This window comes from Carcharodon carcharias, chromosome 10 (genome assembly GCF_017639515.1).
Source record: "Carcharodon carcharias isolate sCarCar2 chromosome 10, sCarCar2.pri, whole genome shotgun sequence".
Classification (NCBI taxonomy): domain Eukaryota; kingdom Metazoa; phylum Chordata; class Chondrichthyes; order Lamniformes; family Lamnidae; genus Carcharodon; species Carcharodon carcharias.
Window position 1 is genome coordinate 82,575,489 of NC_054476.1, and position 25,950 is coordinate 82,601,438.

At 44.0% G+C, this 25,950-nt stretch overlaps 1 protein-coding gene across 1 annotated transcript in view; it reads right to left on the reverse strand.

Annotated features, from left to right (window-relative positions):
- Positions 1 to 986: 986 nt before the first annotated feature.
- Positions 987 to 25,950, reverse strand: part of ehf (ets homologous factor) — a 224,985-nt gene continuing 200,021 nt past the window's right edge. Inside the window, exons 5-9 of the mRNA XM_041197910.1 lie at positions 24,704 to 24,754; positions 24,526 to 24,594; positions 22,577 to 22,633; positions 10,586 to 10,781; positions 987 to 2,222 (exon numbers count right to left, since the gene is read on the reverse strand). Coding sequence (XP_041053844.1) covers positions 2,123 to 2,222; positions 10,586 to 10,781; positions 22,577 to 22,633; positions 24,526 to 24,594; positions 24,704 to 24,754 — 473 coding nt within the window. The 3' untranslated portion in view covers positions 987 to 2,122. The remainder of the gene's footprint in view (positions 2,223 to 10,585; positions 10,782 to 22,576; positions 22,634 to 24,525; positions 24,595 to 24,703; positions 24,755 to 25,950) is intronic.

A 25,950-nucleotide genomic window follows, 5' to 3' on the forward strand; every position in this document is an offset into this window, starting at 1 on the left:
TTCTCCTGTGCTGTGTTTTACTCTTCATTGGGTTACAGTTCCATAGCCATCCTCTGTTATCTCATCAAAATGACCATTCTTCATATTATCCTGGGCCAGATTTTCCACTTTGTGGATTTGATGTGGATTTTCACCAGTGTTGTTTGTGTGCCTTCAAATTGTGCACATATGGTCTGGCCTACGTTAGGGAGTCCAGCCAGGATGCGGGCAGGGATTGGTAGTGCCAGGCCTCGGTGACTACCTGTGAAGTGTAGTCTCCAAAAGACCAGTTAAAAGGTTAAAACAATTTTGTTAACTCCTCCCCGCCATTCTCGGTTCCATGGTCGACTGGTCAGGCTTTTTGCTGTAGAAAATAAAATCAGAACCGTCCCTCTGTTGCCGTAGCAACTCCAGGTACCAGAGTAAAACACCGAGTACACGTAGGATGTGTAGAATTGAGCACGGAAATGCAACACACCCCTGGCCCATTTTCAGCTGACACTCATCCCAGTTACATTAGGAAATTGGTGAAGGTGCAGATAACATTCCATCCCATTAATTCTCAGCTAGCTATTCAGTCCCATAGTCCAGCCCAGACCTCTCCACTAAAACGCACATACTTCCACTTCCGACAGTCATCTGGATAGCTCAGCCACTCACTGCCTTAACCAGCCAAGCCATTGAGAAGCTTGATTATCCCATATTCTATACAATCAGAGATGGTGGAAAATAGTTTGGAATATTAGAATTCTAAATAATTAGAGTGAATATGAAGAGGTTTGGCCCTTTGGAATTCTACACAATGGAAGTGAATAGAAAAGAGATTGAAATTCTATGCAATGAAAGTGGTTGAGAGGCATTTGGAACATTGGGAAATTATGTGAATATGTAAACATACAAAAACATTGGTCAGAAAAATACCAGATGGTTCATCTAGCCCAGCCCATGCAGTTATATTGCTTTATGCATGATGTTGAGAGATTCCCTATCCCTGAAGTTCCTTCATTACATTATTCTTTATTCTCCACATTGTTCAAAGAATATACAGCCAAGTGAGAGCCCAAACCAACACAATACAATACAAATTAAATTATTTTACAAATATATAAAAGATGATTTTCATTGCAGAAATTTTATGTATTTATAAGGAATCTTCTTAATTAAAAGATCATTAACATTTGCATTTGTCACAAGATAATGGAATCTTTCACAATAGTGAAATTCCATTGTTTGCCATTTCCAAAACATAAAAATTCAACCATTGGATTTTTAGCCTTAAATTACTAGGATGATCTCTCTGTTCCCAATGTACAGTTATGTGAGACCTTTAGAGACTGAATTAAGTGGCCCAACAGCAATTGTTGCAGTTCTGCATTGGATATTCAGTAGATACGTGAGATGGGAAATCACCAAGAGCAAGAATTGCATTTTGTCGTCGACGCCATATGTTACCCTGTCCACCTGACAGAAGGAAGAGGCTCAATGGTTTCTCCATTCTGGCCTCTTGGGCATCTTAACTTCCTTCACCCCATCACTCATGGCTGTACCTTCAACTAACTCGGCTCCGAGCTCTGCAATTTATTTCCGAAACCTTCCTACCTCTCTACTCACAAGGCACTCCTTAAAATCTACCACTTTGACAAGCTTTTGGTCACCTGTTCTAACATCTCCTTATGTGATTTGGGTTCAAATTTTGTTTGAGTATGCTATTGTGAAGCACCTTAGGGCATTTTACTACCTTAAATGCGGTATTTAGATAAAAATTGTTATTGTTACATGGTGTTAACATAAATGAAATGATAGACTTTCTTGCCTGATGATAAAATTGTTGCTTTAGTTTTTAATTTGCCCATTACTTCTTCCTACATGGCCGGGTACATGGTTGTTCTGTACAACATGTGCCCAGCATTGAGCACTGCCCTGTGAACATTGCTTTTTTTGGATTTCTATTAACTGGGATTTTGAGGCTTTTGGCAATTTCTGAGAAACAAGATGCTGGGTGGCAGATGATGGACAAATGGAAAGGGTTAGTGACCATTTTTCTCACTGTTTGATTTTTCCAAACATATAAATAACAATGACCATTTTGCCATCTCTTTGATGAGATAGAAATTATTTCTTCAGTGTTCTCCAATGGTTCATATTATTGGTCATAATTCTTCCAACCACAAGCATTCTTTCCAAATTTATAGACCAACCTGCGGCCGTCCACTCTCTCCAGGATCTCCCGTTTATAATAATATCTGTGCCATACAAAAAGGACCATATCAATGAGTGCAGTTGTCTTAATGTCATATACACTGGATGTGGAATTGCAGAGGGATCTAACTTGAATTACTTCTTAAGCTTGCATGAATGATCATTCATTTTAACAGGCTTCAAGGAGCTAGATGGAATCGCACTGATCAAAGTTTAACAAATCACAAAATAAAACCTCCAAATACATATATGCAGGCCCATGCTGTGCACGTTTGGATGTAGGGGAGGTGTATTTGAGGTTCACTTTGTCATACAGTTCACTTCTTTCCATTGAGACATGGACCCTTTCAGCATTAGGTAGACTTCAATTTCTTTGAATTTGACAGTGTACAAGTTCCCCCTGGGTTCTCCCAGCGTATATGCAGAAGAGGCAGCACAGGCATGATGGGCCGAATGGCCTCTTTCTGTGCTGTAGGATCCTATAAAACGGTGGAGGGATTTCTGTTACATAAAGATCAGTTCACATCTAGAATTCAGAAGTTATATTCTATCAGCAGGGGAGTTGGAGAGGTTAATTTTAGCCTTGAGCTTGTTGACAGAAGCTTCAGAAAGCACTGCCTTTACATGTGTAGTTTTCTTATTGCCTTGATGATAATTCAGTGCCAAGGTGTACTATGCTACGCTGTCCTTTGCACATCATAATATGTGCTTCCAATACAGTAGATTGTACAGCTCCACAACAATTTCCATAAATCCAGGGGAAGCAGAAATATCCCAGTGTGTTCTAATCAGTCCCAGGTCATATTATCATGGTCACTGACTGAAGTGGAGCTCACTCCCTCTACCTCTCCCACCCCCATAAAAGCTATTGGTGGGAAACGAGAGGGAAAGCCCAAGTGATAAGAATAGAAACTCATTGGCTTGTGATCTGATTGTGTAAATTAAAAGATAAAAGTCCATGCGTAATGACAACAATAGATGGTTAAAGCTGTAATTTGGTGGTATAAAGATGTATTATTAAGTATAGATTAAGGGCTGATCTAATTCAGGTGTTTAAGATTATTAAAAGATTTGATAGGGTAGATAGAGATAAACTAATTCATGTGGTGGGACAATCTAAAACAAGAGACCAAAACCAATGCTTCCTCTAAGCTGCACAAATGCTCGGTCGTGAAGGAACCTGAGTGTCCAGGCCACGCACAAGTTGGTCCCTTTAAATAAACACGGCCAAGATTTTACGGCATCTCTGGGTGGGAGGGGCCCTAAAATCCTGGCCCATGTATGTGCAACCATGGCAAAAAAATTTAAAGCGGCCATGCATTTAAAATTGCCTGCGCACTCTGAAAAACATTGCAGGGAACATTGGCTGAGACCTTAATATTAAAGCTAGGCTGTTCAGGGGTGATGTCAGGAAGCACTTCTTCACACAAAGTGTGGTGGAAATCTGTTGAGGTTGTGAGTCAATTGAAAACTTCAAAACTGAGATTGATAAGGTTTTTTGTTTGGCATGATTATTAAATGCTATGGAACGAATCTGGGTAGATAGAGTTAAGGTAAAGATCTGCCATGATATCCTTTGAACTATTAGTAGCCTACGAAACATTGATCCAGTCAGTTTACTACCTATACTTGTGCTTCATACATGTAGTAGGAGGGTCTGGTATATACAGGGTTAATGTGGGATTGAGTACAGTACTGCCCACACAGTGATATAAGAAGGCACATGACCCAGAGCCAGGGTCAGTCGAGAGATGGACAGAGATGTATAAACACCTAGGATGGAATCAGCTCCAGACCTGTATCCTCTACTGTAAATATGTGCGTAGTTATAAGTTGTTAAGAAAGACTCGCTGTTAATATACTCAAGACTATGAAGCAAATTCATGGTGTCCAAAACAGATTCTTCATGGTGGCAGCATCAGGATCTAAACCCTCATCCTCACAAGAATGCTGAGAAATTAAGATAAATGACACCTTCAACGGATTCTGCACCGAAACTAACTCCCAGCTGAAGCTACAGATGCTCAGAGAACTCACCAGAGAGAGAAATAGAAAAGTTCCAGAGAAAGAGAGTTTGGAAGCAAACAAGAAAGGTAGAAATTTCACTCAAACAAGAAAGGGAGAACTTTCATTCAAACAAGAAAGGTAGAACTTTCACTCAAACAAGAAATGGTAGAACTTTCACTAAAACGGAAGATACAATTGAAGCAACTTGTTGCTAAACCCAATTCTAGACTCTGAGACACAACAGGTGGCTCCCGAGTCCAGCAAAAAAAAAATCATTAATAATTAATTTTGTCTACTCCAGGTACCTTGCAACCATCCAAGTTGAGAAACAGCAAGCCAGCCGTTCTTTTCCAAGAGTCCCGACTTATAACACAATACTGCTGAATGGATTAAGTCAGCAGCCAGCTCATCTACACTGCCACCGCGCTTCCTTCTTCAGGCAATTTTGAAAAGCACACCAAAAATTGGCAAGCGTGGGAAGATCCTTTGTTCAGCAGTAACCAGCGACACCATCTTGGAAGCCTGTAATCTCTTAAAGCTGTACCCATACTTGTTAAAATAATCAAAAATGGATCACAATTCCACACTTCCAGCTCCACTGGAATTCACCCTTGGCCCAGACCAGTGACAGAATTGGAGTCTTTGGAGGAAAAGATTTTTAAGATACAGCGTTGCTGTGGACTTCAGAAAAAAATCTGCAGGCCTGCAAGCTAGAGGCTGTCTTACCTTAGACAAGGCAATACCACCACTTAAACTGTCTGAGCAATGTGAGCAATATGGGACCGGTGGTCGGTCCAACCTACCGCACATGAGATTACCAAAGCATCTCCGGTGGAAGTGGCACCAGAGAAGGATCAACAGTCAGAGAAGCTTCTATCTCCAACTACGATGATGGTACAGTTGGTAGACACACTAACCACTGTGCACACACGGCACCTCCCAGCCAGCTGGAACAACAAGGGATGTTTGAACCTGGTAGCAGTTGAACACCATCAGTAGCAAAAAACAGAGGTGAACACGCTATTCAATCTTCTTCTCAACACAGAAACGCCCTTCCTCAGCCTCAGAGAACTTCCCAAGGGTCCAAATGGAAAAAGAAGAAAAAACGGCACCACCAAGCAGGTGAATACCATTTTCATCCACTCCACAAGAAACGATCAAGAGTAACAGTAAAGATGCACTGCCAAACCAGCCAGAACAGCCAATTGTGGTTTAACATCAAGCAATAGAAGAAATGGATGAAACCATACCCAAATGCCAGACCAACATCCAAACTAACAACAAGAACCAGACCAGCAGAACGCAAGACAACGAAGCAGGATTCATGGTGTCTGAAGCAGGATTCTTAAGTATGCGTACGAAGCATAAGGAACAAGTTAAATGAATTGCAAGAGCAAATTCAACTTGGAGAATATGACATGGAGACCTTTATGAAGATATAGCTGCTTGATGGTCAGGATGGGGGGGGTAAATATGACAGGTTTTAAGGTCTACAGAAAGACAGGGAAAATGGTAGATTGGGAGCAGTAGCCTTAGTGACAAAGAATGAAAATCACTTAAATAGTGAGAAAGGATATGACAAAAGATAAGCAATGAAGGGTTTATGGGTTGAATTAAGAAAAAGAAAAGTATTTAAGACTGTAGTGCGAGTTGTATATAGGCCTCTTGGTAACAGCTGTGAAGTGGTAGATTGTATAAATACAGAAATTAGTCAAGCAAAGGCATTGAGGTTTTAATGGGGGATTTTAGTTTTGTCAAGATTGGTATAAGCAGACTGCCTCATGTCAGGAAGATATGAATTTCTTGACTGTGTTCAGCAAAGTTTTTTGCAACTTTATGGGAAGAATTTTCACGCCGACGAGCGGGGATGGGGTTCGCTCGCCGACACACAAAATGACACATGGTGACGTCGGGCGGGTGCCCCGACATCACCGCGCGTCATTTAGATTTTGGCTGCGCTCCCGCCAAATTGTCAAAGACCTATTTAGGCCATTTAAAACCTAATTAACTCAATTAAATGAGCTGCCCGTCCAAGCTTAAGGTTGTCGTGCAGGCGAAGAGCCCAGGCGGCCTTCGCATTTTTCATGAAACCTCATCCACGGGAGGGATGAGGTTTCAAGAAATGTTTTAACATCTAATAAAAATTTATACTTTTATTCTTTGACATGTCCCAGCTCATGTGATAGTGTCACATGAGGGGACATGTTTTAAAAGTGTTAAAAACCTTTATTTAAAACTTTAGCACTGAAACTAATCCCTCTGAGGCACGGTCGTGCCTCGGGGAGACGCACGTGAAAGGGTGCAGGGAACCTCTCAGGGGAATTCCCCCCACCCCCCGCCTGTACAGGGAGCGCTCAGCACTTCCAGGCTAGCGTCAATGCTGGGTGGGCCTTAATTGGCCCGCCCACGTAAAATGGCAGCGCGGCCCCAATCGGGTTCGCGCCCGCTCCCCCTGCCCCCACACAACCCCCACAATAGGGGTAAATTTCTGGCCTATGTCCTAGAAACAACAGAGGGCTAGGCCATTTTAGATTTGGGAATGACTAATGAGTCAGATTTTGTAAACAGACTAACAGAGCGTGAATATTTATCAAATGGTGAACATAATATGTTCAACATGGTGCTTGAAAAGGAAAAACACAAAACTGCTGTCAAGATTCTAGATTTAGATAAGGCTGACTTCAATGCCACGAGACCGAGGGCAGATTTTTCTGTACCCATTGGCATTGGGCATCATGGCGGTCGTGAGCGGGCAATACGGTGGGAAGGCCAAAAATTAGTTTCAAGATGTCATGAAAGCAGTTTCCAATTGTTTGTCCTGCAATCGTCCAAATGTGATTGCACGCCAACGTGTTTCACAACAGCACATAAGTGACGTGCACCTTGCAAGTTGCACTTCGCTCAGGACTTCGAGCTTTGTTTGCCTACCTGGCTTTGGGCAGCTCTCATAGCCCCAGGCTTCACAGACAGCACCGCATCACTTTTAGGGGGGCTCATGGGCAGATCTCTGCTTATGAGACCAACCATAAGGCAGGGTTGGCTTTTCAATGGCTGCAGGGCTAGGGCTTAGTTGGGGAAGAAGGTGAAGTGGCCTCTGGCAAGGGAAGAGGCTTCAGGGCTAGGGCTGTATTGGGGAAGGGGGTATCCCAGAGTGTGGGTGGGGACATATGTTGACCTGTGCAACTGGTATCATGAGGGTAAGGCCTGAGGAGGCAGTCTCCAGAGGAGATGAACCCAAATGGTAATGTGAGAGAGTGAGTGGTGCTGTCCCTTGAGCTGGCAGTGAGTGAGACACCAGTGAATGTGTGATGGGCTTGTGAGTGTGTGAGTTTAGAGTGACGAGATGGTTGCCTTACCCTGGCGGCATGGATAAGACCTGCACTGGTTGGTGAACCTCTTCTGTGCAGCATTGGCACTGACCACCACTGCCACCGCCTTTCAGCAGGAGTTGTGACACTGATGGGCCCCCTGCGGCCAGAGTGGGGGTAGAGGACATCGTGGCGGGCTCCAGCAGTGTCCAGAAGGTGTCCCAGCACGTCCCACTGAATTGGGGGGCTGCAGTCTTTTTGCCTTCGGGGTCATGTTGTCTGTGCAGCTGTCCTGGGCTGGAAGCAAGCTGTCCTGGGAAGCAGCAAGGTGATGGCATGGCGGGTGAATTGGAGGCTACCCACCTGAGAAATGGTATGTTTCCCAGGAATGTATGATTAATGTATTGGGTCGATAAGGCGCGAAAACCAGCTATTGCGGCCAACGCGTAAAACATCCTTTTTCCTGCCCACGACGGCACTTAGTGCAAATCTGGGACGATTCTGCCCAGAGACTATCCACAATAAACTGAGCAAAACTGTTCATGAGTAAAAGCTACACAAGAGGTAAGTGCTCTTGGAACTGAAGACATAGCATTGACCTGGTTAGGAAATATTTCGAGTGACAAGAGGTAAAGAGAGATAAAGGACAAGTACTCTAATTGGCTTTCCCCCACAAGAGGAAGCACTCTCTCTATATCCACTCTATTAAAACCTTTCCTAATTTTAAATTCCTCTATCAGGTCACCCCTCAGCCTTAAAAGACCCAGGCTGTTAATCTTTTTTGGACATGTACACCCTTGCATTTCTGGTATCATCCTAATAATTCTTTTCTGCACTCTCTCCAAGGTTCGATATACTTTTTCATGATATGGCAACCAAGACTGCACACAGAGCTGTAAGTGTGGTCTAATCAAGGTTTGATACAGGTTTTACATAACTTCTCTTTCGAAATAAAGCCTGGTGCTTGGTTTCTTTTTTTAAGACGTTGCTGACCTGTGGCACAACTTTTAATGATTGACAGTTTTGTACTCTGAGATCCCTTTGTTCCTCTAATCTGCCTAGACTTGGACCTTCCAAATAGTTAGTGACCTACCCTTCCCACCTAAAGATGCTACCTCACATTTATCTGTGTAGAATTTCATTGGCCAATTTTTTGCTGATTTGGATAGGGGTGGGGGTTTCATTTGCATCCTTTTTTTTAGGAATTACATTGTGGATCCAGAACTTTTAACTTTGTTTTGAACATGTCATGCAGGTACAGTAAATAAAATATTCTAATCTTATAACTAGCGAATGATCACCAACCTAATCTGCTTCCGAGCCTTTTGTCAGCTTTGCATATTTCACAACCAATTTGTAACGTTGAGGCAATGTGTTTTATAAATTATGAATCAGATTGTAAAACGTTTACCATGTATTAAAGCATCACATGAAGGGTTCAGATCTTCTGGTCTCCGGATTGTCAGAGATCAGACATGCTAGCCCAGAAGTCCCAATGCGCTGACTGATATGGGAATTTCCCAGGAAGTTTCAACTTCTGATAGGCAATTCCGCTGTTCACCAGGACCCTCCATGAATGTCTCCGACTCTGACTTATAGTCAGAGACTTCGGACAATTCTGTGGGACTTACCTGAATAGTTACCCAGGAAATAGCAGACAGAAAATAGTCTAACTCCTGACGTTAGAGGCAGTTCAGAGGAGCTTTATTAGATTGATACCTGGAATGAGTGGGTTGTCTTATGAGGAAAGGTTGGACAGACTGGACTTGTTTCCACTGGAGTTTAGAAGAGTGAGGGGTGATTTGATTGAAGTGTACAAGATCCTGAATGGTCTTGAAGAGGCAGAAGGTGGAAAGGATGTTTCCTCTCGTGGGAGAGTCCAGAACTAGGGGACACTGTTTAAAATTAGGAGTTGCCCTTTGAGGACAGGGATGAAGAGAATTTTTTTCTCTCAGAGGGTTGTGTGACTTTGGAATTCTCTGCCTCAGAAGGTGGTGGAGGCGGGGTTATTGAATATTTCTAAGGAAAAGGTAGATAGATTCTTGTTGGGCGAGGGGATCAAAGGTTATTGGAGTTAGATAGGAATGTGGAATTCGAAACACAAGCAGATCAGCTGTGATCTTATTGAATGGCAGACCAGGCTTGAGGGGCCGAATGGTCTACCCCAAGTTCCTATTTCTTATGTTTCTTATGTTAACTGCTCCTCCTGACCATCATACTACCTTCTGAACCCCTGACTACCCACCCCAACCACTGACTACCCCTCGGCCAGACTTGACTACTCCCAGACCTAGCTACCCCACCGAACTGACTACCCTCAACTTAATTACCACTTCACCTCCTGCCACCTCATCCTAACTACCACCTCACCCACCTGCAACCCCACGCACCTACCTACTTAGCTGCGCTCTGCATTTCTGAAGATGCCAGGCTCGGATGAGCAGCAAGAAATGTGGAGCAGCATTGAGGCATGGAAAAGTTCGCATGGAGCCGTAATCTGCTGACGATTTCCACTTTGCAGAACATCCAGGCCATAGTGTTAAACCAAGATGTCATAGCTCAGTCTTAATCTCATACAGTACATGGTAACTGAGTTAATACTGGCAACTGCTGTGTATACTTTGTGAAATCTTCCCATTCCTAAAGCTGCCACCCTCTCATTCCCCTTCACTCCTATCACGGCTGTGGGGACAATGTGAAATCTTCTCATTCATAAACCTGACCAATGCCAAATCTGATCTGGAGGGAGTATTCTTGGTTGGATTTCACTACGCAGCCTAAAATTATTACACAGGTTGATGTTTGATGTGGGGGTAAGAGTTCTCGGAGCAGTGCTAATCCTGAGCATGTAGCACTTTCACTGACATTACAACATACGTCACTCAGACCTACATTCTTGCTGAAGGGAGAAGATGGGGTGTGATTTCTAATCTGTGGTGAATGTGCTAGTGTCCTGAGCATTGCATTCTTGTTGGTGGCATTGGGGATATAAGCCCACATTGAATATCAGGGTTGGGGAGGATTGGGAGTGAGGGCTTTTATCTCTAAAATGCATAAATGAATGAGACAAACTGATTACAGCGGATTCCTACCTCATGGCACGGCTCAGCTTCTCGTAGGTCATCCTGTTGTTGTTTTTTTTCTTCCCCCAGAGTTGAGCCACAGCTTCTGACTTGAGGAAACGGAAAACCCCTTCTGATCTGTCCTCCCACTTTAGCAGTCCAGGGTTCTTGTCTGAATCCAGGAGGATGTCCCGAATAAACTCCCACAGGTGCGTCCCTCGAGGTGCTGAATAGAAAAGTACACAGAATAACTGAAAGAAGGAAAGACCTGCATTTATATAGCAGCTTTCACAACCCCAGATCATTCAGAAAGCTTTTTAAAGTATAGTCACTGCAGCCAATATACGCTTGCAAGCTCCCACAAGTAGCAATGTGAAAATGAACAGATAATCTGTTTTTATGATTTTTACTGAAGGATAAATATTGGCCAGGATATCAGGGATAGTTCCCCTGCTCTTCAAAATAGTGCCATAGGATCTTTTAAGCCATCTGAGGAGGCAGACGGGAGTCTTGGCTTAACATCTCATCTCAAGGAAATGATAAATGTTGAGTCATCATATGTGACTGTAAGTAGTGGTTCAATTTAGGTTGCTAGAACATAAAAAAGGAGTTAGATGCATTTCCATTATTAAGCCTATGTTGTGGATGACCTGTTAAACACAAAATTATAACTAGTCAAAGGAAGGTCCACAAGACACTTGGAAGAAAGATTAGCTTGTGATTTAGAATCCTGAATGGACTGAAGCCTAGGCAACGATCAATGATTCCTCTAAGCTGCTGGTGTAGCTGTGCATCAATCTGGAAGATTCGGCCCCTTTAAGTTACCGTGTGTGTGGCTGCACAAAAGGTTTGAAGGACCTGTGCGCTTCAATGACATAACAAAAAAATTAGAAGGGATGTTGGCCATGATGTTATATCTGCAGCTTGCATAGTCCCTCTTTGTCTTATTACCACTTGAGAAGGAGTGCACTCACTCTCCTCTATTCAACTTCCTTGGTTGGTCACAACAAAGGTTTAAGTTTCTACTTCACAGGGATATGCCTTTTCCAAATCAGAATGTATTTAACTATTTAAGCTGTGAGCAATAAGGAGCCAATCAAATAAGATTTTCCTAAGTCAAAGAAAGAGCAAATTTTTTAACCACTAAACCTGAGGAAATTAATAAAAATACTTCAGGCATTCAGTCCTCATACAGCTATTAAGGCCCATACATAGACACACACACACACACACACACACACATATCAGAAATAAGGGCAGTTAGAGTCCAGTAAAAAAAGGCTAAAGAATTTATGACTAAGTGTCCTTTGATTGTCCTTGAGGTGTAGATTGTAAACGTTACAGCTGATTTAGGCTAGCTGGTTTCTTGGTTGCGGTCAGGTGTAGAAGATGTTGCAATTATTATGAGATCTCAGTTCACTGGTAGAATTCTGATAGAGTTGGCTTCACGAACTGGGCAACACTCTTATTCGAAAAGAGAGAGAGGGAGAGAGAGCAGCCCTCAGATTGTTGTCTCTGCTGAAGACTTTCTTGACACTGCCTGTGTCACATGCAATCTCTCTCTAGTGACTGGCAGCCTTGCCTTGAAATACTTCACCCATTTGTATTTTCAAGAGGTTTTGGGTGGGTTTGTCTGTGGTAGCCATTGTTTCAATACCTAATAATTTGTGTTTTTAATGTCTCTTCCTTAGACAGTTACGAGTTTCGATGGGTGTCTGGGTAATAGGAAATGTCTCTCTCTTCACACTGCCTTGAGGGTGATTTGTTGATTTCTCACCTTCAATTTGGAAGGTGGCATTGCATTTTTAGGCAGATTGCTCTGTTTCATTTCCAATTGCAAAATTTCCAGTCAGTTGAAAATTGAAAAAACATATTTTCAAAAATAAAGGGGAATAGCCTCGTAACACCTCCTCATCACAAAGAAATGAAATGAGATTCACTCTCCCTTTTGTGTTGGACAGGGGCCCCATACAGTCCACTAACAGCTTGCTGAATGGTTTCCCAAAAGCCAGCATGGGAGTTATATGTGGAGGTTTTATTGCAGTTTGAGGTTTTCCTACAACCTGGCAGGTGTGTCAGGTTCTGCAAAACCTTAATGCATCCCTGCAGAGAGGTGACCAGTAAAAATGCTGGCTGATGTGGGCTTGGGTTTTCATATACCGACATGCCCAGTCATCAGGATTGTACTGCTAGCCTTAATATTTCCCCATGGTATCTCGGCAGCACCACTGCCTGGATCCTCTTTTCAATTGCAGGGCTATAAAGGGTATCCACTTCCTCATCAGCAAGTCATTTTTAATGCAGTAGCATTCAGAGATTGCTTCTTCCTCAGCTTCCGTTTGGGCTGCCTGAATTAACTTTTTAAAAAAGGGTCAGCTTGCGGAGCCTCAACCAAAGAAGACTTACTTATTACCTCCGTAGGATCCTCTAGACTCCCAAAAGAGGCCTCGGATAACCAGACAGTAGGATCATCTGTCTGCTGTACTACTTCATCCTTCTCTGATGGAATTTGTCTAACCATAGACTGGGTTACCACACAGTCAGGGAAAATGCCAGGCACTTTCTCCTCATCTCTTCTGTCTCCCTGATCTTGGTCAGCTTCTCTGAGACCACTGGGGCTGCTATCACTTTTGATCCTGCCAGGTCATTGCTGGAGAGCAGGTCGACCCCATCAACAGGCAAACTGGGGATGACTCCCATTGTCACCAGTCCTGATGCAAGGTTGCACTCTAGGTGCACTCGGTATAAGGGGGTGGACATGTACCCTCCTTCAATACCCTTTACCTTTGCACTTACTGCACTCGTTAGTGGAAAGGTCTTTGCCCAGCAGTAGAGTTTGGTTGGTCCCTGTATCTCTCAGTATCACCTATAGGCTTACTTAGCTCGCTTTGGGGAAATGTGGCCACTCTTCCTGCTGATACAAAATCCTTGTAACTCTCAGGGATTTTTAAAAAACTCAAATGCACTCATAGCAAGGTATCTACATGGAGTTGCTCCGCACTCAGAGTCATAACCTGGTCTCCTATGCTTTCTGTCTGAATCCCATTTTCTGCGTGGGGTTTGGGTGCTCTAACAAATCCCACAGGCTTTTCTTGTAATCTCCAGCAATCAGCACAGAGGTGTCCTGTATTGCAGCAGTGAAAACACATGGGCCTCTTGTCCTCACTCCTCTTCTCAGCACCATCCTTTCTGGCCTGAGGAGGGCCCCTGTTTTTCCAGCTGTCCCTTATCTCCCATGGATGCTCGGTTTCCTATCACTCTCCCTTCTAGCCTTCTCAGTTGCTTTGGGGTGGCTAGGAAGGGTTTGTTTTGGGATGAGGATTAGTGGAAAAGCTCATAATCATCAGCCAGGGTTGCTGCCTGTCTGGCCCCTGTTACTCTCTGTTTCTCTATGTGAGTTCATATCAGGAAGGGTATTGAGGTTGTGAACTCCTCGAGGAGAATTATTTCATAAAGGTTTTCACAGGTGGCTTCAATTTTAAGCGCGGGTACCCATTGGTAAAAAGCAAGCAGCTTAAGCCATTCAAATTCCAAGTATGTCTGATCAGTGGGTACAAAATTTCTGGCAGTATGCCTCCGGCATTAGCTGGTATGCACTTAAAATAGTCCTTTTTGCTGCCTTATAGCTTGGTGCACTTTCCTCAGGTAAGACTCAGGTAAACATCATGAGCTCTTCCTGTTAGCCTCCTCTGCAACAGCAGGGACCAGTGGTGCGCTGGCCACTTTAAATGCTGTGCTAACCTTTCGAAATGATGAAGAAGGCGTCCATCTCTTCTTAATCAAATTTAGGGATTAAATGGGCAAATTTGAATACCTCAGCCTTTAAACCTGAGCTAGGTGTGGTTTACTCACCAGGGGTGTTTTCAGTGGGCACAGTGGGATCCTTTGTTCTCAGCTTGGCTATTTTAATTTAAACTCAAAGATAAAAGCAAAATACTGCGAATGCTGGAAATCCAAAACAAAAGTAGCTGGAAAAACTCAGCAGGTCTGACAGCATCTGCAGAGAGGAACACAGTTGACATTTTGAGTCCGTATGACTCTTCATCAGAACAAAGGAAATAGAGAAATGAAGTGAAATATAAGCTGGTAGAGGGGGGTGGGTCAGGTAGAGATGGATAGAGGGCCAGTGATAGGTGGAAGCAAAGAAAAGATTGACAAAGATGTCATGGACAAAAGGACAAAGAGCTGTTGACACTGGTGATATTATCTAGGAATGTGCTAATGGGGACATTAAGGGTAGAAAGCAGGAGAAGCAAGTGGCAGATAGCCCTAGTGGGGGTGGGGTGGGGGGAAGGGATCGAAATAGGCTAAAAGGTGGAGCTAAAACAATAGATCAAAATAAATTTTAAAATAGGTGGGAAAAGAAAGATATATTTTTTAAAAATTATAAATTATTGGTAAAGGGGGGATCGGAAAAGGGGTGGGGATGGAGGAGGAACAGCACCTCATCTTCCGACTAGGCACTTTACAGCCTTCCAGATTTAATATTGAGTTCAACAATTTCAGATCATGAACTCTCTCCTCCATCCCCACATTCCTTAGATAATATCACCACCGTCAACACCCCTTATCCTTTTGTCTATGACATCTTTGGCAATCTCTTCTTTGCTTCCACTTATCACTGGCCCTCTATCCAGCTCTACCTGTCCCACCCCCCTCTACCAGCTTATATTTCACCTCATTTCTCTATTTCCTTAGTTCTGATGAAGAGTCATCTGGACTAGAATTGTCAACTGTATCCCTCTCCGCAGATGCTGTCAGACCTACTGAGTTTTACCAGCTATTTTTGTTTTAATTTAAACTCCCTTTCCTTTACTCTTTCCTGGAATTCTCTCTCCACCTTCCATTCCTGCCTCTCTTTTTCTATTCTTCCCTTTCCTCAAATTCCAGTTCCAATTTCTGCTGCTCCATTCTTAATTTCTCTGCTGCTAATTTATTGGTTTTAGTACCCTCAATTTCCACCCCTAGTTGTTTTAAAATTTCTGTTTTCCTGATTTTCGGGTGGAAATCCATTTCCAAGTGCTGAGCTATATGTTTTAATTATTTTAAGGACAATGCCCTTAACTTCTCTTCAGTTCTCTCAGGGTCATGAGGACTCGAAACGTCAACTCTTTTCTTCTCCGCCGATGCTGCCAGACCTGCTGAGTTTTTCCAGGTAATTCTGTTTTTGTTTTGGATTTCCAGCATCCGCAGTTTTTTTGTTTTTATATATATATATTTGGACACAGATGCTGATGGCCAGCCACACCTCAAAGGTGCTGGGAGCACACAAAGAGAATGACTGAACTGTGCAGCCAGCCTAGGACATTCTGGTAACAATGACAAGCCCTATCAAAGTGCAGGTATGACTGATGTGACCAGTGACAGTGAAGATGCACCATCAGTGTGCTGAGAAGGTTGCACAAAGCACAAGGAAAAGGCCCTGGACTGAGACACCTGCCTTTATCTTGTGCAGGAATCAAGGTTTCGCTTCAGACTGACATGAACACAGCTCATCATAACAATGAGCTATAGACAAGGAGACATTGTTGGGAGTTTATTTTCAATAGTGAACATTATGTACAAATGATTATCAACCATGCCCATGCAGCGAAACTACATTTTCTTAACCTTCCTTACCCTGTCACTATGTCTTGGTGCTCCCCCGACATCCACAGCAGAGGTGGAGGCAGACTGCTGACTGCTGCACCCTGTCATCCTCGGGGGGGCTGAGAGCTGGTGGGCCCTGGCCATCTTTCGGGATCCTGCTGTGTGGCAGTGACACCCTCCGCGGCCTGTGGAGCTGGAGCTGCTGGTATCACAGGAAGAGGGGATTCGGATGGGCCAGACACTCCCAGAGTCGCCTGGGTGGATGGCCCTGGGGGGTGCACCTGCTGATCCTCCTCCCTATGGGTGTCTGAGGGTCCCTGGCTGACTCCTTGAGGAGAAGGGGAAGCTGGAGTGAGATTGAGCTGCCCCGTACCACTCTTGCAGTGACACTGTTGGAGGCAAACTATGGCATCAATGATGGAGTTGAGCCCACGCAGCAGTGCAGGACTCATATCCTGGACCCAGGTCTCCTTGGCGGCCACCATCCTATCAGTGTTGACCTTGGTGCATTGGCATGCCAGCGCTAACACCTCAAACTGAAGGAAGACAGACCCCTCCCTCGTGCCTTGTAATCTGAGGAGTGCAGCAGACATCCCTTCCTGATGTTCCCTAGCTTGCCTTTGAAGCTTCAGCAACTGTGACATGACCGAGTCCAGAGGCTCGTCATCTTAGTCAGACTCAGCAGATTCATGGCCTCCAGCCATCCTCCAATTGCTGGACACCTGGGAAGTCCCTGCCTCTGCCTGCTGTGGATCAGACAGTGCAATGTGCTCACCAAATTATGACCCTGAGGTTACTCTAAAGCTAGGTCCCATCAAAGTGCATGTCTCTGCACTGGTAGAGGGCGTGGGTGAGCACTGTGATGGGACTTCAGGTAGGATGCCTTCAGATTCCTCTTCTGAGGGGCTTGAGCCGAGAACCTGGCTCGTGGACCAACTTGGCAGTTTCCCAGATGTGCCTGCGAAAACACGGGGAGATAATTAGTGCATGACAGTGGGAAGTTCATGGGAGTGTACGTATGAGAGCACAGCCATGAGGTTTAAAGCTGGACTATTCTCAAAGCAGAACCAGGATTAGGCGAACTGGAGAAAAGACTCTAAAAAGAACAAATAAAATAAAAGCAGCAAACTTCTGAGACCGTCTTATAGTCTTCTTACTGAAATCAGGCATGGGAGTGAGGGAGAGGGATATTGCAGGAGATTGACTGGGTGGCAAGAGGCCCACCAACACTGCAGACAGGGACATGTGAAAAGAGTTAACACAGGGAGTGAGTGGCAACGCTTTCGGACCCTTCTCCAATGCAGGGAAAAGTTCGCTGACCTCACAAGGTCAGCAAAAATAAATGTGAGTTGAAATGTTAACTCTGGGCAGGATATTGAGGTCGGTGAGCAGAGGGGCGGGGCCCGTTCACCAACACGTAAAATGATGCGGGATGACGTTGGGTGGAACTCCCGACAGTGCCCCGCTTCATTTCAATTTTCAGGTTGGCAGGGGATCAGCTGAATCAGTTGTGTGCCCGCCGACCTGTCAGCGGCCTATTGAGGCCATTTAAAAACTAATTAGACTGGTTAATGGACCTACCTGTCCAATCTTAAGGTTGGTGGGCAGCCCAGGAGCCCTGGCGAGCTTCAGGAAAAGCATTAAACCTCATCCACGGGCAGGATGAGATTTCATGTAGGTTTTTAAAATTTAATAAAAGTTTACTTAAAAGTGATGGACATGTCCCAACTCATGTGACAGTGTCACATGACGGGAAATGTCAGGGAAATTTCATTTGAATGCATGTACCATTTTTAAATTTGGCACCGATCTTCCTGAGGCAGCACTTAGCCTCAGGGAGATGAGTACGCTCTCTCACGCACATGCACAAAAGAGCGCACTCCCAGCTCAGAGAACTCCCCCCTCTCACCCGCACAGGGAGTGAATAGCGCTTCCTGGCGGACATCTCGCTGGGTGGGCCTTAATTGGCCCGCTCACATAAAATGGCAGCACGCCCCCACACACACTCCTGAACCTCCCCTCCAACGGGGCAAAAATTCTTCCCTCTTTTTCTCTCTCCACAGATGCTGCCTGACCTGTTGAGTTTTTCTAGCACTTTCTATTTAATGTTTTAAAAAAATTCTAAACTGAAAGCAGTCTTGAGAGAAACTTTGAAATAAAGCTAACAACCCCAAAATCATAGTGCCACAATTTTTGTTGGTGATCAATCTAAGGTAACTTGAGAGTCTTTATATAAACACAAAAAAACAAAGGGCTACAATTCAAGCATCAGCCTTTCTTCAGCTGCTCCTCTAAATACACCTGCTATATGACAACATAAATTAGGCTAAATGTACTGAATTTAAGGATATGCAGAATGGATTAAATGAAGTAGAATGGGAGGACGCTCATGCAGAACATAAACCCTGGCATAGACCAATTAGACTGAACAGTTTATTTCTGTATTGTAATTCAATGTAATTGAGGCCAGACATCATCATCCTGGCAAAGTTCATCACTTGCATGGCTGCAATGTAGCTAGGGATGTTCGCTGATGCACAATGTTCAGCACCATTTGTGATTCCACATCTTACACTGGTACTTACTTCCAGAGGAATACAGAATAGATCATAAATATGGCATAAAATGAGTGGATCCCCTCTCTCCTCCCCAAATTCCCAACCCCTCCCAGATAGAGTTTCTGTACTACAAAAGGTGGAGAGAGGGGTAGAGATGCAGGGAGGGATTTCAAGAGGTTCTGAGTCCAGGCAGCTGAAAGCATGGAAGCCAATAATGGAGTGATGAACATTGGGATACTTAAGGGGCCAGAATTGGAGGTGTGCAGAGAACTTGTGGGGTTGTTTTCATTCTTTCATGAGATGTGAGAGTCACTGGCAAGGCCAACATTTGTTGCACATTTCTACCTCTTGAGAAGATGGTGATGAGGCACCTTCTACTGAAATCCATATGGTGCCACGGTGTGTCGGTAGTGGAGGAAGTGAATGATTGTGGATGGGATGTCAATCAAGTGGGCTGCTTTGTCCTGAATGGTGTCCAGCCTCTTGAATGTTGTTGGAGCTGCACTCATTCATGAAAGTGGAGATATTCCCTCACACTCATGACTTGTGCCTTGTCGATGGTGGACAGGCTTTAGGGAGTCAGGTGGTAAGCTACTCATTGCAGGATTCCTAGTCCCTGACCTGCTCTTGTAGCCATAGTATTTAGATGGCTAGTCCAGTTCAGTTTCTGATCAATGGCAATCTACAAGATGTTGATGGTGGTGAATTCAATGATGATAATGCCATTGAATGTCAAGGAGCGATGGTTAGATTCTCTCTTGTTGGAGATGGTCATTGTCTGGCACTTGTGTGGTGCAAATGTCACTAACTACTTATGAACCCAAGCCTGAATGTTATCCAGATCTTGCTGTGTGCAGGCACAGATTGCTTCAGTATCTGAGGAGTCACAAATGGTGCTGAACATTGTGCAACCATCAGCGAACATTCCCACTTCTGACCTTATGATGGAAGGAAAATTATTTATGAAGCAGCTGAAGATGGTTGGGCCTAGGATCCTACCCTGAGGAAGTCCTGCAGTGATGTCCTGGAACTGAAATGATTGACCTCCAACAATCGCATCATAGGTATGACTCCAATCAGCGGAGAGTTTTCCCCATGAATCCCATTGACTCCAGTTTCTCTAGGGCTCCTTGATGCCACACTCGGTCAAATGCTGTCTTGATGTCAAAGGCAGTCAGTCTTACCTCACCTCTGGAGTTCAGCTCTTTTGTTCATGTCCGAACCAAGGCTGTAATAAGGTCAGGAGCTGAGTGAACCTTACGGAACCCAAACTGGGCATCAGTGAGCAGGTTGTTCCTGAATGAGTAACTGTTGAAGGCACTGTCAATGACACCTTTCATAACTTTGCTGGTGATTGAGAGCAGACTGATGGGGTGGGTAATTGGCTGAATTGGATTTTGTAAGGAGATTCTTATACCTTAGATTTGACCAAATCTATGCTGTAACTTGACTGAGTTTAACGTGCAGCAAGCCTTGAAAGGCTGAAAGCTAGGTTGATGGACAACTTCTGTAAAATGGAAATGATGTGATTTCAAACTATTCCTACTAAACTAAATGCAGTTGCTTGAGTAAGCAACCATCATTGTCTGTGGCAAGCATCAAGCATAAGAACTGGACAATGGACAAGGCTACAATCGGAACATTTGCATCTCTAATAAGGAAACAGATTTTGAGAGTAACTCTGCCAACAAACCTTCAACTTCTTAACCCTTGCAGAAATAATGCAAGTCCACTGACTGCAGATAAGGAGAAGAGACACCAATGATTGGCCATAATCAACATGGCCTGAGGGGGCCACCCAAGCTCTGAGGCATAAAGATAGCAGTCCAAGGACTCACGAGGCTGCTGCAGTCAGTCACGTAACTTGATTGGTCACAAAGAAAGAAGAATGTACTATTCACTGCGAACAGACAACCACGTGGGTATGGATGCTCATCTTGCTTGCATGTCAAGACAGTTACCCTGATATCTTTGACCCCAGTTGCCTGTTCCATCATGGGTCTGAACTCTAAGTATTGTTAGACTGATGTAAAATTAAGTAGTTACGAGTCTTAGGGTGGAATAGTCCAGTCCCGTTGGCAGCGGGTGTCATGGCGGATTGAGCAGACAATATGGCGGGAAGCCAGAAATCAGTTTACGATCATCCACTCCACCTGTCATTGCAGGCCGCGTTTTCTTCTGCTGCACTTCAGGAATCTAACTTCAATACTTTAGCTTCCCATTATAAGCCCTGCTCACTGGAATTGCACCCCCCCCCACCCCCCCCAACCCCACCAACCACCCTCACACTGATCCTCCGGAGACCCCGGCATGATTACATGCTGATGTGTTTCACAACTGCTCATAAGTGATGTGCACCTGGCAAGCTGTACTTTGCTCGGGACTTTGAGGTTTAATTTGCTGACCTTGTTTTGGGCAGCACTCATGGTCACCAGGCTACGCAGGCAGCACCACATCACTTTTAGGGGGGCTCACAGGCAGATCTCTACTCACCAGACCAGCAATAAGGTGGGGGTGGCTTTTCAAGGGCTGCAGGGCTAGGTCTTGTTTGGGGAAGGGGGAGAAGTGGTCTCAGGCGAAGGAAGAAGCTGCAGGTCGAAGGCTGTACTGGGGAAGAGGGGTATCCCAGGGTTGTGTGGGGGGGGACACATGTTGATCTGTGCAAGTGGTGAGGGTGGAGGAGGCAGTCTCCAGAGAGATGAGGCCAGATGGAGATGTGAGGGTGTGTGTGAAAGAGTGAGTGGTGATGTCCCTTGAGCTGGCAGTGAGTGAGATGCCAGTGAATGTGTAATTGGTTTGTGAGTGTGTGAGTTTAGAGTGATGAGATGGTTGCCTGACCCTGGCAACACAGATGAGATCATTCATCCTCTTCCTGTACTGGATGGCCAACCTCTTCTGTGCAGCATTGGCACTGACCACTACATCCACCGCCTCTGAAGGCGGAATGGTGAGACTGATGGGCCTCCTGTGGGCAGAGCAGGGGTAGAGGACATCACGGCCTCCAAAAGGCATCCCAGTGACAGGTCACTGAACTCTTCTTGGCTTTCAGGGTCATGCCTACACTGAAGCTGTCCTGGGCTACAAACATTCAGATCTGTGTGCAGCTTCAGTTAGATATGGCACCTGACAAATTCTGGGACAAATTTGTCCTGCATTTTGTGGAAAAGACATATCTGGACAAATTCTACATTGTCAGGTAAATGCCAGTGTTGTAGCTGTACTGAAACAGCTTGGCTTGGGGCGCGGAAAGTTCTGGAGCACAGGTCTTTGGTACTAAAGTTGGGATGTTGTCAGGTCCTATGGCCTTGGCTGTATCTAGTACACTCAGTCATTTCTTGATATCATTCGGAGTTAACTGAATTGGCTGAATACTGGCATGTGTAAAGCTGGAGGAGGTTCTGGATTTAGAGAGGGGCAAGGTCATGGAGGGAGCTTCAGAGTAAGGATTAGAATTTTAAGAATCAGGCATTGCCAGACAGGGAGCCAATGTAGGTCAGTGAGCAGGACTTGGTGAAGGTTAGGAGACGAGGAGCAGAGTTTGGGATGAGCTCAGGTTTATGGAAGAAGTGTGGCTGGCCAAAGTGGGGTGGCACTGATGAACAGTTCATGGCCTCAGCCTCTTCATGAGCTCACATCAGCCACACTGACACACTTCCCCAGCTCAGCAGTCCCCGAGTGGCTTGGTGCCAGTATTAATGCTGAAGTCACTGCAAGGAGCTACACTGAAATTTGTCCCAGGAGAAAACACCCTCTTCCATTCTTCTTTCCATTGAGACCTGCCCAGTCTGCATCTGATGAACCCGTCCAACAACTGAACATCTTGCCATTGGATTGTTTCTACTCTCAGGATGGTTTCATTTTGACATTTACTTACTGTGTTTTTTCCCATTTGATCTCTGGGACTGGACGCACTTTTCCTTATCTTGAGAATCTAGAAGAACAATAGCAGCACAGTCATTGCTGGGGGTGGGTTTAATTACTTTTCAAATCGATAATGCAGCAACTCCTGCCTAATTATTGTGAATAAATGATGTGGAGTTGACCAACTGGGTTGGGGCAGCTGCTGCCCAGTAACACCCGTCTTCACTGACTTTTGAGCTTGAGGTTCCTCCTGCAGACAAGCCCCAGGCCTAATTTTAATGATGACACCATGTGTCTAACCTGCAAGAGAAACCTGGTGGGATGTAATGGAGTGGCCAGCAGGGACCAGGATAAGTGTGATTTGGGGATCAGGAAGAAAGCCTTGGGCCTCCTCATGTCTCCTCTCCCTCCCTGCACTGGCATCTGTTTGGGACCACTGCACCCCAAAGCCTACTCAGCCCTTGTAGAACTGAGTTTATTTTATTTTAATGCTGTTCAGACTTAGATGTCATATCCTTAAGTATATTGGTTAAAATTGTCTTCTATATGTAACATAACCACAAAAGCATGATGGATAGAGCTCAGTTGAATGTTGGCTAGTTTTTACATGTCATGACGTGTTAGATAGCATTGAAAAGGATGAATTCAGACCATATAAAGATCCTTTGTTGAAAAGTCGTTAGAATGTGGATCACCTCAAGGAGGCTGTTAGCCTTTTAACAGTAATGACTGTAAACATCTCTAGTCAAATAGCTGTGAAATGGGACAAGTGAATATTAATCTCGTTAAGTGGTCATAGTTGATGAATAAAGAGTAAGGAAGCAGGAATCTGGATTCCCCTGAATAACAATTACAACGACCTAAACCAGGCTCAAGCTACCGTCATGGAAGGACAGTTAGGTAATGACTGACCAATCGGGTGGACAGAAATGGGGTTTTATGGTACAGAGCCAAGCTGGAACAGTGTACAAAATAAGGATTTGTAAGGTACTAAGTGTGCATCATCATCAAGAAAAAGAAAAGACAGAAGATAAACTTCAGACTGGCATATTCCAAGGTCCAGGACTACATGCTGAGGGGCACACTAAAGCTTGGGGCAGCCGCTGCAAAAGTGCAATGGGGAAAGGTAGCGACCTAAGATCTTTTGACCATCGTAAAGGGAGGGGCTGAGCATGGTATAGACCCCTTGGACTGTATGACTTACATTGAATGTATGCAGTGAATATTACATGTGTTCCAATTGTATTGAAGCACCTGAGAGTGCAACATGATCTATGTAGACAACTGAAATACCATTGCGCTATTTGACTGTTATGACCATTTTGAAATGTCTGTAATTTTCATTGATTGAAGGGTGCAACATGATCTTTGTGGAAAACTGAAATATGATTGCACTTTTGGAAATGACCATTTTGAAATGTTTTGTAATGTTCTTTCAGATATTTTATGAATAAAGTATATTTTTGCAAAAAAAAATTTCAATCAAGAGACAAGGCACCCAGTTAACTGAGGGCTGAGGACCAGTGTTCCATCATGAACACGATTGCTGACCACTGTCACTTAGTATCATGACTTTGTGCTTATTGTGGAAAAATGAATAAAGTCTGTGGAGTTTGTGAAAACAGCCTTGTACCCATGTGGTTTTGTAGCTAGTCTGAGCTGGAAGTCCCTTTTTGATTAGCTCTCCAAATTTAGCCTGTAATTGCAATTGACCTAAGCCCCACAATTAAATTAAAGCAAAAGCCAGATCTTACACACTTACTTTATTCCGGGGTCCATTCCTTTTGGTGCCTGGCAATGGCTGGCTCCCCCCTCAATTCCTATGCTAGCCACATCATTCCTGATGACTTTGAACCAGATACTGATATCAATTATTTAACATTTAACCAGGCCTCACTTCTTTCATAACTGGAGATGCAGAAGAGATTTCACAAACAAATTAGCCTATTGATGTGGTATTACCTGGAGCATCCTCATGGTCAGGCTTGACTGCAATCTCTGTTCTTCCCAGCTCTCTACCATCAGTACCATCTAAAAAAAAAGTTTCCACAGGATTTCAGTATGTGCGCGCCAAGCCTTGCAGGATGAAGAACCAGAAAAAAAGCTATGCTCTCCAAATAATAAATAAGTTCATTGTTACTTTCAAATAAATACTCGTCTTCTTTCCATGCATTGTTGACAGTTGACAGATCTGAAAAAGAGCCAAAGAGGTGATTGATGAAGGAACAAACAGTACATATTGTGATCATGTGTCTTTTACGTCATATTTGCTTACAGTCTTTTATTATTGGGTAAAGTGAGGAAAGGTGATGTATTTTCAATATGTTCCTCAAATAGTCACAATACAACATTCACACATTACGTCAATCTTGAATCTTAAGCTGCGTTGCTTTGAACATGTTATATTGCACTGTATAACACATTGTGTTGTATCATGTGGTATGAAGTAACATTGCATTGTATTTTGTTGCATTGGGCCCCATTTTACGAGCCAAGTTGTTATCATTTTTAACACACATAAAGGAAGCAAATAGAATGTTGAACTAAATATGCAAAAAAAAATATCAAACTGCGCAGTGCTCTAGTCTAATTGCAACTTGAATATTTCATGCAGTTTGGACATTAAGCCACAAGTGAAATATTTCATGCCCAGGCTGATCCTTTATATCTGAGAGCTGAGTTATGAAGCACCACTGGAGAAAGATAAATTTTAGCTTTGAGAGGAACTCAGTAACAACATATAAGAACGTTAACTGGATAGTAAAAGTGAATCAAGAGTGCAAGTTCAAACCAGAAAAAGTCAAATTTATATTTGTTTTTCAAATAATCTTCATAGCAAAGAGTAAATTGTCCAATCTCGCCAAATTGTCCAATTATTGGGCTGCATTCGGAAAGAGCTGAGATTGGAGAATTGATGCGAGTTGTACCCGACACCCAATGCATTAAGTGCAGCTCTTTGCTAGGAGTGTAAGAACATTGATGGGAGATCAACACATAGGATTTACTTCTGGGAGGAGTAAAAGAGGCACAACCTGGTGTCATTTAAGAAATAACTGGATGTGGCGATGGGAGAGGGAGCTGTTGCTATAATGTCCTTCCTCATTTATGTCTACCTTGTGATTTTCTGACTTGCAGGATGAATGAATGAAATACTGTGAGGATTCATTCATCTAGTGAGCTGACTACGTAACCCAAGAGCAGCAAATAATTGTCACTTGTGTAACAAACAAATTGTTGCATTTTGTTTGGGGGTAGTTTTTGTTGGTGCTGCGGGGTATGCAGTGATACTTTTGTAGTATGTTGATGAGCAGTTTATTCATGGCATTCGGCTCAGAAGTTATTGCTGATGCAGTTGGAGAGGTTGAGAGAAGATGATGAGAGGGTCAG